A 22,022-nucleotide genomic window follows, 5' to 3' on the forward strand; every position below is an offset into this window, starting at 1 on the left:
TTACATCATTATACTACAGTAAGGGCACAGAATGTACTTCTGGTTGGGGGACTTCACTGTTAATCACCAAGAGCGGTTTGGCAGCACCACTACTGACCGAGCTGGGCGAGTCCTAAAGGCTGCCAGACTGGTCCTGCGGCAGGTGGTGAGAGAACCAACAAGAGGGAAAAAAGCTACTTGACCTCATCCTTGCCGATCTACCTGTTACAGATGCATCTGTCCATAACAGTATTGGTAGGAGTCACCACCAGACAGTCCTTGTGGAGACAAAGTCATGTCTTCACACTGAGGACACCTTCTATAGTGTTATGTGGCACTATCACCGTGCGAAATGGGATAGGCTCAAAACTGATCTAGCATCTCAAAATTGGGCAACCATGAGGCGCTGTGGGCCATTAGCAGCAGGAAAATTACATTCCACCACAACATGTAACCTCATAGGCTGGCATATCCCTCCATCAAGCCAGGGGACCAACCCTGTTTCAATGAGGAGTGTAGGAGAGCATGCCAGGAGCACCAGCAGGCATAACTGAAAATGAGCTGCCAACCCGGTGATGCTGCAACACAAAACGACATGCATACTAAACAGCAGAAGCAGCATGCTATGAACGGAGCCAAGTGATCCCACAAACAATGGATCAGATCATAGCTCTGCAGTCCTGCCACATCCTATTGTGAATGATGGTGGACAATTAAACAACTAACTGGAAGAGTAGGCTCCACAAACAGCCCCATCCTCAGTGATGGGGGAGCCCAGCATTTCAGTGCAAAAGACAAGGCTGAAGCATTTGCAACCGCCTTCATCCAGAAGTGCGAATGGAAGATCCACCTTTGCATCTTCCTGAGGACCCCAGCATCACAGATGCCAATCTTCAGCCAATCCAATTGTGATAGTGCCACTGCACATGATATCAAGAAAGGGCTGAAGGCACTGGATACAGCAAAGGCTATGAGCCCTGAGAACATCCTGGCTGTAGTACTGAAGACTTGTTCTCATGCCCTTTGCCAAGCTACAACACAAGAATCAACCCAACACTGTGCAAAATTGCCCAGATATGTCCTGTCCATGAAAAGTAGAACAAATCTCATCCAACTAATTACTCCCCTGTCAGTCTGCTCTCCATCATCAGCAAAGTGATGGAATACATCATCGACAGTGCTATCAAGTGGCATTACTCAGCAACAGCCTGCTCACTGATGCTCAGTTTGGGTTCTGCCAGGACCACTCAGCTCCAGACCTCGTTACAACCTTGGTCCAAACATGAATAAAAAGAGCTGAATTTCAGAGGGGAGGTGAGAGTGTCTGCCCTTGACATTAAGGCAACATTTGACCAAGTATGCCATCAGGGAGCCCTAGCAAAGTTAAAATCAAAGGGCTTCAGGGGAAAACTCTCAACTGGTTGGAGTCAGACATAGCACCAAGAAAGATGAAATGTGGTATTGTACAGGAGGAAATAGTATATATAGGTTGCCTACATGCAAAAAGGATCACCATAATGATGTGCAACCTTCTCAGTTGCAGATTGAATGGACAGCTTTCTGTAATCTGTAGAATGTGTTCTTTCACCTATTGTGATTGGCTGGCCATCGAATTTGAATACTTCAGTATGGCCTCACCACCGATTTTAAAGTAAATTATGAATGATCCCTCTATTAATAGCTATCGTGTAGTCTCCAGCAGGTTTTCTTCTAGAATAATTCACATGACGATGAATTGACTCACTGTCCTTTGTTCCCTATTCTAACACAGAAACTGCTGGAGATTGGACTACAGTCACAGTAACACTATCCTCCTGTGTTATCATCTAAACTTCTATGAAAATTCTCTTGGATAAAGAATAAAATGGTGTGTAGTGTCTGATTGAAATGCACTGGCAAGATCTAAAATACATGAGGACTGATGAAAGGCAAAGTATATTTGTTTAATTCGGCAACATTCAGCAACTGTCTCTAAAGGGACACATGCTGAGCTGTAGCTCTCAAATTGAGCTTTGAGTGCAGTGGTAAAGATTAGAAATTTTTCCAACAATTATTCATGAATATGTTAGAGACAAAGCGATGAAGAACATAGTTGTTTGAATATAACTTTGTCACATTACAATGGATGTTTTTTGACAGTTCTATAGCCTGAATCCAGAGAAAACAATGTCTGAACAAAGCACCTATTTTGTAATCTTTATAATCTTGTCGGGGGAAGATGTCAAACTAGCGGTGTAACATATGTAGCGGAAAGTGGCATGCCAGTACAACTTCAGTTCAGGGAGGTCTATGTGTATTGGCATGCAGAGAAACAAAAAGCCAGAATTATACTTTAAAACTATCTTTTTTTTTGGAAGGGATTGAATGTTGAGTTAGGCCGAGATTTTCTCCCCAGTGTTAGGATGGGGGTTGGTGGCAGCTACTGGAGAAAACATACCCTGGATTGTTCATGTATCTTGTCCTCATTGAGCTGCTACACAAAGGAGCAATGGAAAAACTGCATACCTTACTTCTTTCCTGGGAGTGCACCCTCCCTCCCCATCTTCAGGCCACCACCAAGTTGAGTCAGAGTCACTCAGCTCTCCTTAACAGGAAGGCAGTGCCGACACCTTCCACGGGGTGAGCAAGCATCTCAAAGGTCAGCTGAGATCTGCAGCTCACTAACCAGTTTCAAGGAGCCATAGAGATTCTGAGGAGGTGGAAGACGACACTGCCTCTCCCGAGAAACTAGCGAGGCAGTGGCCGCTGATTAGTCAGTGGAGTGTGTTTTGATGGTTATAGGCCTGAAGAGACACCTGCTGGTGAAGTATTAGAAGGGAATGAGGACTCTGGGGTCCATCAGCAGCAACATGGAACTTCTTGCGGCTGCGGCCTTTGAGTCTGCTGTAATGCTCAGCACCAACATCGCGCAAGTGATGTTGGCTTGGAAGAACTAATGCAGCAGATGACCGTGCCACTGGGCCACACTACAGGGTCCCTTGCAGGAGGCATTGAGAGCAGAACCGGGGTTCCACCTTGATGGAATCTCAGGCTTCTGCTATTAGGCTTTGTGTGACATAATGAAGGGCGCTGTGAATCATGGTTTTGAGTCTCTTTTTACTGAGTTCTTGTGGGATCAGACAGTTGCCATCATGCCCGCCTTCAGACTGATGACTGGGGCTGCTGATCAAGACTGCACTGGAAGGGTGGCAAATGCGGTCCAGGTGCCTGCCGCTGACATCTTTTAGAATTGAGCCTCAGCCTTCCAACAGCAGGCGTGGTACCAACACTGCATGGTAGGAAGCACGAGGCAGTTCAGGATCTCTCCTAAGGCACAGTAGCAGCAGGTGTGGTTCAGGAGCATATGGCTGTCAACATGGACCATCATCTTACTACCACTCTCCGGGGAAAGTAATTGTGAGTGGTGGATACTGTTTTCGATGGTGAGACGGTGGAGAGAGCAAGCCTGATGGGAAGCTGTGTGTTCGTTGTGCTGCCATCAGTATCAATCATGCCATATGAAGATACAATTGAGTTACATTCTGGTTGGGATTAAAAGTATATTGTGACTGAAACCTGTATTAGTTATGCAGTAAAATATTATTTTGTTTAACTTAAATGTAGGAATTTAACCAAAATGTTCAGATGATGTCCTAAATTGTGAGATTGAAGCCAAGGTGCAGCAGCCATCTAAAAATGAAAGGACGTTGAAATTTCAATTCTTCCCTGGTGTCCATTACTTAGTTTAGTTTAGAGATACAGCACTGAAACAGGCCCTTCGGCCCACTGAGTCTGTGCCGACCATCAACCACCCATTTATACTAATCCAACACTAATTCCATATTCTCTACCACATCCCCACCTGTCCCTATCACCTACCTATACTAGGGGCAATTTGTAACAGCCAATTAACCTATCAACCTGCAAGTCTTTGGCATGTGGGAGGAAACCGGAGCACCCGGAGGAAACCCACGCAGACACAGGGAGAACTTGCAAACTCCGCACAGGCAGTACCCAGAATCGAACCCGGGTCCCTGGAGCTGTGAGGCTGCGGTGCTAACCACTGCGCCGCATTTAGAGTTTACCTGTATACCATTTGTTTAATCTGGAATTTTTACCGTTTTTGATAAATTTGTATTGGGAACGACTGTAGATGCAGACTCGAATTCACGCACGCCACGTATTCAATGCCAGTACATAACTATATTTACAAGAGGAGATTAATGATTTGTAATATTATTGTCAATATTTATTGAGAGGTAACCTACATTTCAATACCAGAAAATTCTATATTGAGTAATTCCACAAATGAAACATACTAATAATGTTAATTCCAAATGTAGCTGGGCATATTGGCAACTTGCCATAGAATGATACAGCACCGATGGAGGCCATTCGGCCCATTGTGGCTGTGCAAGATATAGAACAGGGTAGGTAAATGTGATTGGAACTATTTGCTCACGTTGAGGATAAACATTGGCACAAACCGGTTGGGCCAAATGGCCTGTTTAAGTATTGTAACTTCTATGTATAACCTTGCTGGAAAACTTTGACATGAGTCAATTACATATTAGTTATATGCACTTTTACATATTAATCTATATAATCAAAAGTTTTATGTCTAACACATCACACCTTTTCAAATGAATCATACCTCATGGCATCACAGTTTCAAAATATCACATTACAACAGAGTAAAAAACAAACTGATTGACTGAAATAACCATTCATTTGTTTTTGCCACTTAAGCAGCCAGTTGCCTGAATGAGGAAAAAAAATAATCAGAAGGTGTTTTAAAAATCACCAAAGAGAATCGAGTAGCCAGGAGAACACCAAATAATCAAATCCCTCGATTTTTTTTTTCTCTTTCCCCCCCCCCCCCGCATAACCATTCACTAACCCAATATGTACCACAAAACAGACCAATCAATTTACTCTAAGTTCTTTACACAAATTTCATCCACAATTTTTCTTCCACAAATTTACCAATATAATTATTTATTAATGGCTGCAAGAAGTTTAGTGCAGATATGCCTACCCTTTTGTCTGGAGCCTTACACTTGAATTAGAAATTTCACCTGGATCGAATGCTGAGAATTTCCAGCTGCTTTTGACAACTGTCTATGCCTGTGAGTTTCTTATGTGAGTAGCAGTTCTCACCTTGCTCATGTGGAACTGCAACACCCAGAGGGAACTGCACTGTGATCAGACCAAAAAAATTACAAATAACAGCTGTGGCTCTAGTGTAGCAGAAAAAAACATTTTATTTCCTTCAGCTTTTTGTACTGTTTAAACCATTAAATATAAATTCTGAGCCAACGTTATTGTTTAGGATGTGGTTATGTTGCTGATATTAGAGTGGAATTAGAGGCAGGATATTTGTGAGGCACTTCAATTTGACCTAGGACATTGAAGCTGATATCAGTCAGCCAAGCCCAGATCATGAAGAATGACCACCTGTTCAGTGGCTGGTTATTGAAGATGGAACACCTACAAGGACACTGGTACACCAATGACAGCTGCACTAAGAAATATAAATTCATACTCAACTAAAGGAAACAAATAGCTTTTGTAATTATCTTAGTTGTTCGCGAAAAAAAGGGAAGGTTTGAAAATGGAGCATGATCATAACATAGTTATGATGAGGAGGCCCTTCAACCCATCTTAAGTCATCCAACTAAATGAAAGATAAACAACAAATATTTCAAGCAAACATTGCAAATTCCAAATGGGACACAGAGCAACAGAAAAATAAACATCTTATCATATAAATAACTGGGAATAGGAGATTTGAGGGAGGAAATATGAGCAAGTTACTTGCATCAACAGGAAGATACTTGTGTCCTAAGCAAGTTTTGTGGTAGATAATCTGTATTACAAATGTATTTATGAGACCTCTATCTGTCCGTATTGTTATGATAGACCGCTCCTGTCAAAGCCCCCATTCAAAATATACAATTCTGATTGTGGTGGGAGAAACACACTGATAACTCAATCCCGTCGCTCCACAGATCGCCTAACATAACATTTAAAACTTTCCAAATTAAAGAAAGACCCAACCAAATTGTACCATCTATTAATCCACGAATGAGGCTAACCAAACCAGGTGTCTTTAAATCAATAAATTAACTCTTTCATGAGAAGAACTAAATTCTAAAACACTACGAAGATATAAACAACATTTAAAATAGAAAAAATTAGAGTCCTTGCAAATTTACAGTCCAATGTTGCTCGAAGTCCTCACAGGATGTTGCCTGAAGTCCCCACAGAATGTTGCTTTCCTTCTCCGGCGAATTTCAACAATTAATGACTTCCAAACACTTTCAACAGAATCAATCTGACTTTAGAGTTTTTGAGGGATAAAAGATTGTCGCAGCCTAACTTCCCTTTCTTCAATTTAAATTACCAGAGATCTCTGTTTTGGCTTGACTTTTTCTTAGAATTTTGAGATAATAATTAAACAGACTAAAATCCTATTCCTTCAGTTTAAATGTTTGAGAGCTCTTTTTCAGGTGTGCTAAACACAGCTGTGATTCTGTGTCTGTGTTCTATTAGAACAAACTGTCTTCAACTAAAAAGCCAGTTCAAAATTGAATTGTAACAAATGTGTCGCATGAGACTCACTCCCAGTGGCTGTTTCCATGGTGTCGAGAATGCACCCTTTGAATCGCAGTCTCCAAATAGCTGTTTCTAAGGCAATGAAAATGCACCTTCCTATAACTCCTGAGGCTTGCTGGTTCTTAAAGCAATACTGATCCTTTGCAAGCCTTAAAGGCAAACCGCATACTCCCAAAAACAAACTACAGGACCATGACACCTTCGCCCCTAGCGGAATGAAAGGCCATTCCTGAAATGCGTTTCATTATAATGGGTCAAAAAAAATACAAATTGAAAAAATGCTAACTTTTTTTTCACGCATTTACAGATGTACACATTTGTAAAAGAAATGTTTAGACTACAGCAACAAGTTCCACCAGAACATTTCGGCTTTAAATTTTCAAAAGGTTGTTCCAGTTAACCCATTTTAAATTTCCAAGCCTAGTCTTCCAATTGTTTCATGTTTTCCTTCCAAGTGTCCCTATTGTCCATCACCTCAGCCAGGTGAGCTGCACAGCTACGAGCACTGACCACTTCTGGGTTCACTATTCTCTGAGAAATTTCTCGAGTACTCCGTAATCTATGTGGCATCACTTGACACTGGAAAACCCTGTCTGGTGTAACAGAAGCTGATTTTTTCATATCCTGGGGTGTCAAAGGAATTTGACAGTCTCCTTCCAACACATCTGTCTCTTTAAGACATATTGTGTTGCCCACTCTGTCCATACAGTTCTTTAAATGAGAATTTGGGTAGGAGTCTGCCTTCTTTACCACAGTGACTTTTCTAGAGTCTATGCAAGTTTGAGCTGTGCTACCAGGTTTAGTCATCAAGAACATCTGCGGATTCCAGCTGTCCTGACTAGGTTCAACTAAGCTGCCCTTCAGCATGCTTGTACCTCTGCTTCCAATTGGGCCTGTCTGTCTGGACCTAAGCAACAAGGATGTTGTTTTAAAGGAATGGCTCCCCGTATACCCACATCATGTGTGGCTATGGTTGTACATCCTGGCTTATCCCTGCAAACTTTTTGAAACATTTTGAAAACCCTGGTTAGGACTTCACGCTGTTTTGCCTCTAAGTGTAAAAGCTTATTGTTTAATTCTCCTAGCCATTCTGCATTCGCTAATGGGATAGTTGGAGGTTCCATCTGAGAATTTCCTCGGCCTACTTCTGCCTCACTCTCACTGTCCTTTTCCTTCTCCACAGTCCTGATTACCTGACATACCTGCACTGGCTTATCCTCCTCCCTGCAATAATATGATTTGAGCAAATTAATGTGACACAACTGGTTCTTCATCTGGCGATCAGGGGTATCAATCAAGTAATCTACCTTACCCACTCTTTTGATCACTCTATATGGGCCACTGAACTGTGCTTTCACTGGTTCACCCTGTGACGGTAACAACACTAACACCGCATCCCCTGGTTTTATGTTAAGTTGTGGTTTTCCCACCATTTGACAGGTGTGGCATGCCCTACAAAATTGTCTCACATCCTTTGTAAGACCCGGCCATTTATAATGTTTGCTTATGTGTGATTGAGTCTTCCGAATTCCCCTATGTCCTGAGAAAGGAATGTCATGTGCTAACCTTAATAATCCTTGGCGATATTTAGGTGGTACCACTATCTGTTCAACAACTGTCCTGTCTTCGTCGGCAGGTCTATGAGGCAATTTCCATTTCCTCCTCAAAACCCCGTTTGCCATATAAATAGCCTTCTGGAACTCCTTTCACCTCAGCTTCTGACAGAGCCATCTGTGCTATTTGGTAGATCTCTGGATCAGCTTGCTGTGCTGCAATGATAGACCATCTGTTAAACATCTCATTTGGATTATCTAAATCCCCAAATAAAGTTTCAGATGCCTGATTATCTATTTGTGGTGCCCCTTTTACCTCCGACAATGGATCCTGTTTTAGCCATTGCTCGGGTAACTACACACGCAGGAAATATTCTCGGAACTTGCTCCTGTAATTGCTCCGTTTCCTTAATTTCACATTGTTCCTCTGTAACCATAGGAGAAACTGATATTTCTGATCCTGCCAAATCATTTCCTAGGAGTAGATTCCCTTTACCGATAAACTGTGGACAACACCTACACTATCCCAGATATTAAGTCACTCTCTAGGCATACTTTATACAAAGGTACGGGTATACACACCCCGCCAATTCCATTAACTAAAACTTTAGCTTTCAAGGCGCTCTCTGGTGGAAACCTCATATCTTTCCCCAGCAAGTGTGTTTGGTCGCTCCTGTATCCCTGAGTATAATGATCGGTTTTCCTGCCTCACTTACAGGATACGGAGTTACTCTCCCCTTTGACAAAAAATCATTATATCTCTCAGGTATTTTATTCTTAACCTCTACACTCCTCTTAGTTTTAATATCTGGTTTCACATTCATAGCTGTCGTTAAAGCTATAGCCTGGTCTGCTATGCTCTCAGTCAGAGTCTTTTCCTCGGCACTAACGTTGCGTACCCCAACAAGTCCCATGGGTTTACCTCGCAATTTCCAGCACTCTGAACAAAGATGACCCGTTTTGTTGCAATGATAACTTTGGCTTGCAAACTCACTTCTACCCTCAGCACCTTCCTTTCTGATCTGAGGAAGTGATCCTGGGGCATTCCCAGCTGTTCCTCCTTGTCCCTGGCTGCTTGTCTTCCTTTCACTCTCCCACTTTCTGTCCATCTTGGGTTTATGGGGGTGATGGACAAAATAGGTTGGCTTATTCATAAGCTCAAAATCATCAGCAATCTCTGCTGCTTGCCGAGCTTTCAAAACTTTCAGGTTATCTATATGAATTCTCACTACTGAAGGAATGGAGTTTTTAAACTCTCCTGAGAGAATCCATTCTCGAAGGTTCTCATATGTGGTTTCTATCTTTAATCCCCGTATCCAACGGTCAAAATTCATTTGTTTCACCCTCTCAAATTCTTAATATGTCTGCCCAGTCAATCTCCGTAAACTCCGAAACTTCTGACGGTAAACTTCAGGGGTTAACTCATACACAGTGAGAATAGCCTTTATTGTCATCTCATAATCTGCAGAAGCCTCTTGAGAAAGCATGGCATAAGCTTCATGAGCTCTGCCTACCAGCCTGTCCTGCATGAGCAATGTTCAGCTTTCTTTCAGCCATTTCATCTGTTTGGCTATTTTTTCAAAAGATATGAAAAATGTCTCTACGTCCCTTTCCTCGAACCTAGGAAGAGCCTGAATAAATTTAAGCAACTTCTAGCTTGGTCCTGATCTAAATTCAGATTCTTCCTGACCCGAATTTTCCCTGGATTTAAGACTACCCCTTTGTCTTAGTTCCATCTCTTTTAACCTAAATTCCCTCTCTCCTCTTTCACTTTCTCTCCGAAATGCTCTCTCTCCCTTTCCTCCAATTCAAGTTTTCTTATTGCTATTGCTTTTTCTTTTTCCTGCTGAAGCTACAGATTTTTCAATTCTAACAGAATCCTAGCCAATTCCACTGTGTCACTCTCGGGCCTACTACTTTCATGTCTTTTGTATTCACTTTCTTGTTCCTCGTATTGCCCTTCATCTATATTATTATCATCATCATCATCATCTTCTACCAATTCCAGATGTTCGGCGATTATGTCAATTATCTCTGCTTTTTTGGCACCTGATTTCAATTCCCACCCCAATTTCACTACCAATTCTTTTAATTTGTTCTTACTTAAAATTATCAAGTCACTCAGGGAAACATTCTGCTTTCCCCAAAACTCTGCAACAACCATTAAAGCCATAGCAATGGTACAGACTGTACCTTATTATGCAAGAGACCTGGTTCTTTTAATTTCTTTGTAATTGGTGTCAGATTTAGATCCCAACAGTCAAGTTTCTAATTGATAAGATCCCAGACTCGATAGCAATTAATCTGATGCCAAACGCAGGACCCCAATTTAATAATCTTACCCCAGATACCAGTAATTACTATGATTCCAAATGGGAACCCTCCAAATTTGTCTGATTCTGATCCCAGACACGAGCCACCGAATTAAATATGATTCAACTGCGAGCAAGCCCCCAATTAATATATGATTCAAACCCAGAAACCCAATTAATATGTGATTCAAATCTTGAGTGAGCCACCAATTAATATGTTATTAAAGTTGCGGACAAGCCCCCAATAAATATATATGATTCTGATTGTGGTGGGAGAAACGCACTGATAATTCAATCCCGTCACTCCACAGATCACCTGACATATCATTTAAAACTTTTCAAATAAAAGACCCAACCAAATTGTACCATCTATTAATCCACGAATGAGGCTAACCAAACCAGGTGTCTTTAAATCAATAAATTAACTCTTTAATTAGAAAAACTAAATTCTTAAACACTATGAAGATATAAGCAGCATTTAAAATAGAAAAAATTAGAGTCCTTGCAAATTTACAGTCCAATGTTGCTCGAAGTCCTCACAGGATGTTGCTTTCAGATATCTGGACCATTGGGCTCTCTTCAGGGACAGATGGGACCTGCACAAGAAGGACGGGTTGCATCTAAACTGGAAGGGCATATCCTGGCTGCAAGGTTTGCTAGCGTCACTCGGGAGGGTTTAAACTAGTGTGGCAGGGGGATGGGAACCAGAGCAGTAGGACAGCTAGTGAAGTAAATGAGGAGGACATAGTAAATAAGGCAGTAGGACTAAGAGGAAGAGCAGGCAGGGAGATGTTGCTGAGCACAGTGGGACTGGTGGTGTGAAGTGCATTTGTTTCAATGCGAGAAGTATAACAGATAAGGCAGATGAACTTAGAGCTTGGATTAGTACTTGGAACTATGATGTTGTTGCTATTACAGAGACTTGGTTGAGGGAAGGACAGGATTGGCAGCTAAATGTTCCAGGATTTAGAAGCTTCAGGCGGGGTAGAGGGGGATGTAAAAGGGGTGGAGGAGTTGCATTACTGGTTAAGGAGAATATTGCAGCTGTTCTGCGGGAGGACACCTCAGAGGTCATGCAGCGAGGCAATATGGGTGGAGTTCAGGAATAGGAAGGGTGCAGTCACGATGTTGGGGGTTTACTACAGGCCTCCCAACAGCCAGCGGGAGGTAGAGGAACAGATATGTAGACAGATTTTGGAAAGATGTAAAGGTAACAGGGTTGTGGTGGTGGGTGATTTTAACTTCCCCTATATTGACTGGGACTCACTTAGTGCTAGGGGCTTGGATGGGGCAGAATTTGTGAGGAGCATCCAGGAGGGCATCTTGAAACAGTATGTAGATAGTCCAACTAGGGATGGGGCCATTCTGGACCTGGTATTGGGGAATGAGCCCGGCCAGATGGTCGAAGTTTCAGTGGGGGAGCATTTCGGGAGCAGTGACCATAATTCCATAAGTTTTAAGGTACTTGTGGATAAGGATAAGAGTAGTCCTCGGGTGAAGGTGCTAAATTGGGGGAAGGCTAATTATAACAATATTAGGCAGGAACTGAAGAATTTAGATTGGGGGCGGCTGTTTGAGGGTAAATCAACATCTGACATGTGGGAGTCTTTCAAACGTCAGTTGATTAGAATCCAGGACCAGCATGTTCCTGTGAGGAAGAAGGATAAGTTTGGCAAGTTTCGGGAACCTTGGATAACGCGGGATATTGTGAGCCTCGTCAAAAAGAAAAAGGAAGCATTCGTAAGGGCTGGAAGGCTAGGAACAGACGAATCCCTTGAGGAATATAAAGACAGTAGGAAGGAACTTAAGCAAGGAGTCAGGAGGGCTAAAGGGGGTTATGAGAAGTCATTGGCAAACAGGATTAAGGAAAATCCCAAGGCTTTTTATACGTATATAAAGAGCAAGAGGGTAACCAGGGAAAGGGTTGGCCCACTCAAGGACAGAGAAGGGAATCTATGTGTGGAGCCAGTGGAAATGAGCGAGGTACTAAATGAGTACTTTGCATCAGTATTTACCAAGGAGAAGGACTTGGTGGATGATGAGCCTCGGGAAGGGAGTGTAGATAGTCTCAGTCATCTCATTATCAAAAAGGAGGAGGTGTTGGGTGTCTTGCAAAGCATTAAGGTAGATAAATCCCCAGGGCCTGATGGGAAGGAGAGGTCTTGTCTCACTAATTTGATTGAGTTTTTTGAGGAAGTGACGAAAATGATTGATGAGGGAAAGGCGGTGGATGTTGTCTATATGGACTTTAGTAAAGCCTTTGACAAGGTCCCACATGGCAGACTGGTGCAAAAGGTGAAGTCACACGGGATCAGAGGTGAGCTGGCAAGATGGATACAGAACTGGCTCAGTCACAGAAGACAGAGGGTAACAGTGGATGGGTGTTTTTCTGAATGGAGGAATGTGACTAGTGGTGTTCCGCAGGCATCAGTGCTGGGACCTTTGCTGTTTGTAGTATATATAAATGATTTGGAGGAAATGTAGCTGGTCTGATTAGTAAGTTTGCGGACGACACAAAGGTTGGTGGAGTTGCGGATAATGATGAGGATTGTCAGAGGATACAGCAGGATATAGATCGGTTGGAGACTTGGGCGGAGAAATGGCAGATGGAGTTTAATCCGGACAAATGTGAGGTAATGCATTTTGGAAGATCTAATGCAGGTGGGAGGTATACAGTAAATGGCAGAACCCTTAGGAGTATTGACAGGCAGAGAGATCTGGACGTACAGGTCCACAGGTCACTGAAAGTGGCAACGCAGGTGGATAAGGTAGTCAAGAAGGCATACAGCATGCTTGCCTTCATTGGTCGGGGCACAGAGTATAAAAATTGGCAAGTCATGTTGCAGCTGTACAGAACCTTAGTTCGGCCACACTTAGAATATTGCGTGCAATTCTGTTCGCCACACTACCAGAAGGACGTGGAGGCTTTGGAGAGGGTACAGAGGATGTTTACCAGGATGTTGCCTGGTCTGGAGGGCATTACCTATGAGGAGAGGTTTGAAAAACTCGGATTGTTTTCACTGGAACGACGGAGGTGGAGGGGCGACATGATAGAGGTTTACAAAGTTATAAGCGGCATGGACAGAGTGGATAGTCAGAAGCTTTTTCCCAGGGTGGAAGAGTCAGTTACTCGGGGACGTAGGTTTAAGGTGCGAGGGGCAAAGTTTAGAGGGGATGTGTGAGGCAAGTTTTTTACACAGAGGGTGGTGAGTACCTGGAGCTTGCTGCCAGGGGAGGTGGTGGAAGCAGATACGATAGCGACGTTTAAGAGACATCTTGACAAATATATGAATAGGAAGGGAATAGAGGGATATGGGCCCCGGAAGTGCAGAAGGTGTTAGTTTAGGCAGGCATCAAGATCGGCGCAGGCTTGGAGGGCCGAATGGCCTGTTCCTGTGCTGTACTGTTCTTTGTTCTCCAGCGAATTTCAACGATTAACGACTGGCAAACACTTTGAACAGGTTCAATTTGACTTTAGAGTTTTTGAGGGATAAAAGATTGTCGCAGTCCAACTTCCCTTTCTTCAAATTAAATTACCAGAGATCTCTGTTTGGGTTGACTCTTTCTTAGAATTTTGAGATAATAATTAAACCGACTAAAATCCTATTCCTTCAGTTTAAATGTTTGAGAGCTCTTTTTCAGGTGTGCTTAACACAGCTGTGACTCTGTGTCTGTGTTCTGTTCGAACAAACTGTCTTCATCTAAAAAGCCAGTTCAAAATTGAATTGTAACAAATGTTTCGCATGAGACTCACTCCCAGTGGCTGTTTCCATAGTATCGAGAATGCATCCTTTGAATCGCAGTCTCCAAATGGCTGTTTCTTAGGCAACCAAAATACATCTTCCTGTAACTTCTGAGGCCTGCTGGTTCTTAAAGCAATACTGATCCTTTGCAAGCCTTAAAGGCAAACCGCTTATTCCTGAAAAAACACTACAGGACAATGACAGTATTATATATAATACTTTTTAACCTCAAGTTAGGCATGTGATGTATATCAGTAGATTTGCTGTATTGCAGTGTTGTGCCACTTGCTGTTGCATTTAAGCTGCAGCAGAACTGCCGTTACACTATAGGTCTAAAACTACAACTAATTATACTATTATATGAATAAGTGTGTTAGCACTGCACGATAATAGAGCTTTGCTTTTGGATTTGTACCATGCATTGCAATGGTAATATTGTAATGGAGGGGAAGGGGAAATAACTTCATTTTGCTTTACTAGATATTAGCTCTTAGTCATTTGTTCTCTGTTCTAGGACAGAGTATTCGTTCAAAAAGAATGATAGAAGCGGTCAATCCAAAAGAAATTGAATATGAAGTTGGAAACATTCCCTCTGAATGGGAAGGTAAGAGTGTACCTTTTCAACATGTAAACTCAATGCTTAACGGCAGTTTCTGTGCTGTATCACTCTATGGAAGCTTGTGTTCTAGTCAGTGGCTAATTGTTGTCTCGTGGGGTTTGCTTGGGCATTCTTTTCCAGTTTATTCTAACAATAAACAAGTTACTTGCCCTATGTCTTTTCCATGCTGCTGTATGAAATATTTCTTAAATTATAAACAGGAAGGTAGTCTATTAATACTTATCCTCTGTCATCCTTTCCTTTTAACATATATTCATCAGTAGACAGAGTCCCTCCAACCAGAACAAGTGAGACAGCTGGTCCAAATCAACTAATGAAATATACGAATGTAAAGATTAGCACCTGTAAAATGACAACAGAGATTTTCTATAGAACAAATATATTACACGTGGCATTGACCTCATTACACATGACCTTAAATTCTTAGGACTGTGTCGCACTGTGTTGTACACTAATTTCTTCCACATATCAATTGTGCATTCACCATATAATGTTGTGCTTTCCTGAAGGAATACTGCAGAAGTCTGCAGTGGCCTTTTACTTGATTTCTTAAAGGGGCAATGCAATCATGAAAATCTTTGTCAAACTTTTTTTAAGAGGAAAGCTGAGCATCATCATAGTTCAATTCAATCTTGGCAAGTTTATCCAATCTTCATTTTGGCTGTAGAATACAGGTAAGGTTTCTTTCTTATTGGCTTAATAAACATTCACAGCCAACATGCCAGGACAAGCTCTTTGGAAGTTTCACTGTCTTACAGTTCAGTGATGGAAAAGCCTTAAAATCTGTAGGATGCTGATTTTGTTTTATGCACAGTAAAAATCTCAAAGATGTAAGCCACAAACTTTAGGACAAGGATCAGAAAGACTTTCTCATCTGCTACCCATCGGTGGCACTTTGCAGGTTTGGCATTGATGTATTCTTTGTGAATAGTGGATGCACAGGTAGAACTTGTGAGTTAGCCACAATAGATATGGCATTCCTCAATCTTTAACAGGTTCAGCTGTATAAAGATCCCAGCCAGCCTTATCCTTGTGTTCTCTTTCTGATCTGATGCTGCTTGGAGCTGCTTTAATTACCACCTCTAGTTTAAACAAAATGCTATTTGTCTACAATGCACAAGATAGTAGGAGGATCTGGGGTACGTTGCTGAAACCATTGTGGAGCAATTAAGAACACAATGTAGATCTTGGGGTGTAAGGCTGGCGGGAAATAGTTTAAGTTCCATAAAATGATGATGAGCTCATAGAAAGCACTGATCCTACCCTAGCTGAAATACTTGTGTAATTCTGGTCACAATGCAGTGAGGCCATCATGTCATTGGTGGAGATACACTGAGCAACAACTAACACCTAGAATTAGTTGTAGGAAAAATCTATAGAAACTGGAGCAAAAAATGCTTAGGGAAGATTTTATTGAGGCATTCAGGATTCTACGGGGTATGGATAAATTAAACCTGAACAATAATCACAAAATCTGCAAAAAGGGGAAATTGATTCACACTCAGAAGAAGAGGCGATGATGAGTGTTTGGACTTAACTACTTTAGAAACTTTGAATTGACTGCCCAGGGAGGCAATGGAGGTGGATAGATTTGTCAAATCTAAGAGAATAATAGATAAGTGATAAGGGTATGAGTAGAAGAATAGTGACATATGATGTTTTTTCAAACTTTTAGACCAGCCAAATAAACCAGTCTTGTACAATCATTTGAACTAATAATATGGTATAGAAAAATATGTATATGTTGTCTGGGTAAGTTGTTAACCTTCTAGATGACAATACGTGTTGTGTGTATCTTTACCCTTTGACTCCATTTTTGTATTTAGCTGTATACATTTTTCAGAGAAGATTTATGTTTCTTTGAGTATCTTCTTCAAATCCCAACTCCACCATCCATTCAACAATATTCCTTGCTTATTAACCATTATTTGTAAATATCTGTAAAACTGACCATAGGACGTTTTTCAAATGCCTAATGGACATCATAACCTTATTGGCTTATTTTAGTGTCCACTTGGGACTGTTTAAAACCACTTCACAGAATCACAGGATTGTTACAGCACAGAAGGAGGCCATTTGGCCCATCGTGTCTGCGCTGGCTCTCCGAAGGAGCAGTTTACCTCGTACCACTCCCCCGCCTTCTCCCCATAGCTCTGCACATTCTTCCATTTCAGATAACAATCCAATTCCCTCTTGAATGTCTCGATTGAACCTGCCTCCAGCACACTCTCAGGCAATGCTTTCCAGATCCTAACCACTCGCTGCGTGAAAATGTTTTTCCTTATGTCGCTTTTCCTTCTTTTGCCAATTACCTGAAATCTATGCCCTCTTGTTCTTGATCCTTCCACCAATGGGAACAGTTATAATAACTAAATTGTTCTATGGTTGACCTTCAGTAGATTTGGATATATTTTAACCCTTTTCTTCACTTATCCTAGGTGTCCACCTAGTACATTTATTTTGACATTTTTTTGCCTTATCTGCTTGGTAGAGGCTGTTAGGCATAGTTTGCTATCGGGATTTCCCCTTTCTCTTGGGCTAATCAAGCCAGATTCCCAACAGACAGTCAGCTGTACAACATGATATACTGGAATGCCAGATTACATAGTCACAGGTTTGTTGTCCCATGCATCCTCTCTTCCTTTACAGTCTGTGTAACTCAGCCAGACTTACATGTGAGGATTTATAATCCCTCTAGGGGTCTAATAAATTTTTTTGATTTTCTTGAACCAGTGGAGCAGAAACTCAAACAAGCATCATAGAAGCATAATTAAGTTGAGGTAACAAATATGTCCTTAAGGCTTTACTTTTGATTTCCAGAATGACAATGGGCAGCCAGCATCCATTTTCCTCAGTTTCATTTAATAATTCTACTTATTAGTAAAGTGATGGAGTAGCACAATTTATGCGAATTGTTCGCTATGGTGAAGGGTTCAAATACCAAAGGTCACAAACATGAGAAAGTTGGAAGAAAGAAGAGAAATGAGACAGAACTTAGATTATCACTAACATTTTTATGATAACATTGCTGCTGTTTGTTCAGTGAGATAAACTGATAGCTGTCATAAAGTCTAGGATTTTTTCTGCACATCAGAGCCCTCACATGGTATCAAAACTTTTGAACTCTGTAAATATTTATATGAAGGTTGCCAGCATCACTGGGCCGACGTGAAACTAGAATATCCAGTGGAATTCTACAGTAATAATTGGCTGTTTTATGAACCTCTTTTTATCTGTAACCTACCCCAGCCATCTGCTCTGTTGTTTATCAGTTTCTGTGACATTGTTGCATGGCTAAGGAGAACATAGACACGACACACACCACTCATGCATTTGAAAAACTGCAAAATAAAACAACAGTCTTCCCCTAGATTTGTATACAGGTTTGCTTTGTTGTCTTGAAGTGCACTGTATCTAACTTCTATGTTTGAAAAATGTTCATTTTCATACCTTATTCGATGGCTGTTCAGTTTTTGTTTGGCATGGACAAGCACAAACTGCAGTGATTTAACAGCCCAAATCTTAAACTGAGCTCTGGGGCATGGCCTCCTTTATTGAACTCTCTTGTGAGGAAAAATAGCTTTTCTGCCCTTTTTTCCCTCTTGAATATGTATCCAATCATGGCCTCATCGCTCTTTTTAAAGTCTCCCAGTGTTATTGCCATCAGTACTGACCCTGTGTTCTCTTGAAGGAGGTTCATATTTTCCGTCTGTAATAATTTGACTCAGTAGCTGTTTTGCCACATGTGAACTGAGTATTTTTTCAGGGATTCAGTGATGTTGTATGGTAGCACTGGGAAAACATTTTTTATTGTTTTTGACTTGAGTATTTTGAATGTAGATATAATGCAAGTGAAGGCATAATCTGAAGCGTATTAATCACAAGGACCACTTATGGGAGTTGTTGGTGATGCTGAACCCAAGTAATCTAAAAACGAAAGCATAACATCAGATCTCTAAGCCCAGAATTTTTAAAGAGCTGAGGCTTCCAAATTTTCAAGTTACAGAGGTTGTGGGTGGGTGGAGTTGGAGAGGAATGATGACGGTGAAGGGAGGAAAAAGGGGGAGAGAGAATGTGGTTGTTCATCCCATCTTATTTATGGGAGTGTGTGTGTGGATTCTGCTTTTTTTTTGTATATGGGGATTCTCACTTTTTTGGTACCGATGTCAGACTTGCTTTTTTATTTGTATAGGGTACGGGTTCTTGCTTTTCTTGTGTATGGGCTGTTGCGTGTGGAGTACTTACTCTTTGCGTGCAAGGTGTTTTTGCATTTTTTGTGTAGGGCCGCTTACATTTCTGTGTAATCATATGGAGCTCACTGATTACTTTGGCATGCATATCTCACCCTCTGCTCCAAAAGGTTGGCCATCCCTGTCCTGTGGGACTGAATATTTCCCATGAATCTGCTGCTTCCAATATGTTGGATTGGGAGCAGCAGATGGAGAGCCAGTGTTTCAGTACTTCCCAATTTCTATCTGAAATAGTCTACTAATGGGACCCAGTAATGAGTTAAAGTTCAGTCACTGAAAATTTCCCCAGCGTAACTATCTGTGGTTACAAGTCTTGGCCTATCTATGACACTTGTTCAAAATATCTCCCATCAGAGTTTTTCATTTGTTGATGACAGGTGAGATGGAGTATTTGTGGATGAATAGCATTACTTTTTGTTTTAAAGGAGGAAGGGAAGAACTTCCAACTAACTTAGCCAGCTCCAGTTAATTCAAATGCATTTCATTTAGATTGAGCTTTTATATTTTGCAACGTATTGTTTTGTTATTAATTATAGCATTTAGTAAGCATGCTTCTACTCTTGATAAGCAAGGGGGTGAAAGGTTACTGGGGGTCGGCAGGAATGTGGAGTTGAGGTTACAATCAGATCAGCCATGATCTTATTGAATGGCAGAGCAAGCTCGAGGAGCCAAGTGGCCTACTGCTGCACCTAATTCGTATGTTTGTATGTAAGTGCTGTAAGAAATATTCTTAAACCATTAAAGTTATAAATAAAAGTTAGATTTTTTTTAAAAAAGTTATGAAAAACATATTGTCTATTTGTAAAGTTTTGCAATGCATTTCTAGCCTCCAGTTTACATTTGTCTATGTAAAACTACTTTAAGAATGCTTGTAACTGCTTTTCTAACATCAGGATAATATTTTGTTCGAGTATTCCTGCAAATAAAGACATGTTGTCGAAGCTTTTTGTCTTGCATTCATCAGTACAATCCACAAGAATACCAATGTTAAGGAAAACAACAACTTTTATTATTTATTATTATGTTATTCAGTGCTGTTGTTTAAAAATGGGTAAAAAAAAATAAGCTAATGATAAAAATCTCAGGAGTAGATCCAGAACCAAACTGCTGTTGGACGACCACTCTAGACCATTTTTAAAAATCAATTTTATTATCTACTACTCTTTTTCTCTTCATGAGCAATCGTATTATTAATCATGAAAATTGGCAAGAATGGTATGAAAACCTGCAACTTTGTTTTGATTTAAGTGTTACTGGTAATTATGATTTAGTGTGGTCATTTCCATCTTCAAACATTACAACTTGCATTTATATATAATCTTTCATGACCTCAGGACATCCCAAAGCATTTCACAGCCAAGTGTAAGATTAGACAAGATAGGGGTGGTGTCATGGTAGGCCCCCACCTGCCAAGAATGAGGCGCATTAATGTTGTCATGGACATTGATTGTTAACTGTTGTTGGAACAAGGAAATGACTTGTTAAACAGATCAGCCGTGGCTGGAAAAGAACATTTACATACTGTTATGATCCTGTAATTTTTTTTTTCTTTTCCGGGAAGTATGCGGTGTGCCTTTAAGGCTGTAACAGGATCAGTACTGCTTTAAGGCAACAAGCTCCAGGGACTGAGTGCATTCTCGTTGCCCTGGTGACCATATCTATCCATAATATCCAGCTTCAAATATGCATTCTCGTTGCCGTAGGATACAGCCACTCAGGACCAAGGACATGAGATACAATGTTGCCAATTGACGTTTGAAATTAAATGAAAAATTGGCTTTTGAGACACAGTTAACGGACACATACACAGACTGTCTGCCAGCATATACTGAAGGAAAAGAGAGCTCTGTCTCGGTTTATTTAAGCCCTATTTATTATACTCTCAGAATTCTGATGTCAAGCCAGATTAATATCTTAAAAGAAAATAACCAAATTCCTTTAACCACTGAACTGTAATTGCTGAAATTCATCGCTGGAAAAGAACAGCATCAATTCAACTGCTGAATTAGACTACAGACTGGTCTACTGTTGAAGAACCCTTTTTCCCCCATCGGACAGCTTTGAGGACTTCAAGTAACCTTTGGTTGTTCCACATTGGAAGAGTCCAATGGAGCATAAATCTGCGAGGACACTAATTTTTTTCTCTTTCAAATGCTGTTTCTATCTTAGCAATGTTTAAGAATTTAGTTTTTCTAATTAAACAGTTAATTTGTTGATCTAAAGGCACCTAGTTTGGTTAGCCTCGTTCGGGGGTTAATAGATGGTACAATTTGGCTGGGTCTTTCTTTAATTTGGAAAGTTTAAAATGATATGTTAGGCAATCTGTAGAAGGGCGGGACTGAATCAACAGTGCATTTCTCCCACTACAATCAGGATTGTATATTTTGATTGGGGTCTTTGACTTGAGCGGTAGGTCATAACATTTTAATACTAACAGACATCGAAGGTGAGGAAGTGCATTCCAGGGCCTGCTAAGGAGGATACAATCCAAAAGGGCCAGGACTGTTTAGACCAGCTGGTCACATGACTAACTGGCTGTTCCACGGTTTTCTTTTGAACTGGCCACAGACTGTTTGCTCCTGGGCTGAGAAGATCTCTCCTGTCTGCTCCCCTCTCTTTCTCACAAGCCTCTGAATCCACTGAAGACACATGAACCCCAAGAGAGAAAAGTCTCCTACAGCGAACAAGATTTAAGAAGAATACTGGGCCTCAACGAAAAGCAAGATCTACCTACAATCAAGGACTCTACAGTGAGCTCAAAGATCCATAACAAAAAACCCCTCTTCAGAGATTGCCTCAAACTTTTCCACTTTATTTTTTCCTTCTGCTCTTTTCTGTCTCTATTTGCATGTGTGTATCGCGTATGCATGCTAACATGGGCACGTCTTGTATCCTTAGGCATTAACCGAATTACAGTTTAAGCTCAAGTTTAATAAATTTCAACTTTTCTTCTTTAAACCTAAGAAAAC

The 22,022-nt window shown here is 41.1% G+C and overlaps 1 protein-coding gene across 8 annotated transcripts in view; it reads left to right on the plus strand.

Annotated features, from left to right (window-relative positions):
- ndufaf2 (NADH:ubiquinone oxidoreductase complex assembly factor 2) overlaps positions 1-22,022 on the plus strand; it is a 236,121-nt gene that overhangs the window by 142,377 nt on the left and 71,722 nt on the right. For 6 of the 8 annotated variants that reach the window (XM_068033968.1, XM_068033930.1, XM_068033950.1 and 3 more), the window contains one exon: positions 14,699-14,788. The exons of 1 other annotated variant lie outside the window; for it this stretch is intronic. In XM_068033968.1, the coding sequence (XP_067890069.1) occupies positions 14,699-14,788 (90 nt within the window). The remainder of the gene's footprint in view (positions 1-14,698; positions 14,789-22,022) is intronic. One more of the 8 variants, XM_068033960.1, reaches the window with a different exon arrangement.

Source organism: Heterodontus francisci, chromosome 1 (assembly GCF_036365525.1).
Source record: "Heterodontus francisci isolate sHetFra1 chromosome 1, sHetFra1.hap1, whole genome shotgun sequence".
Lineage (NCBI taxonomy): Eukaryota > Metazoa > Chordata > Chondrichthyes > Heterodontiformes > Heterodontidae > Heterodontus > Heterodontus francisci.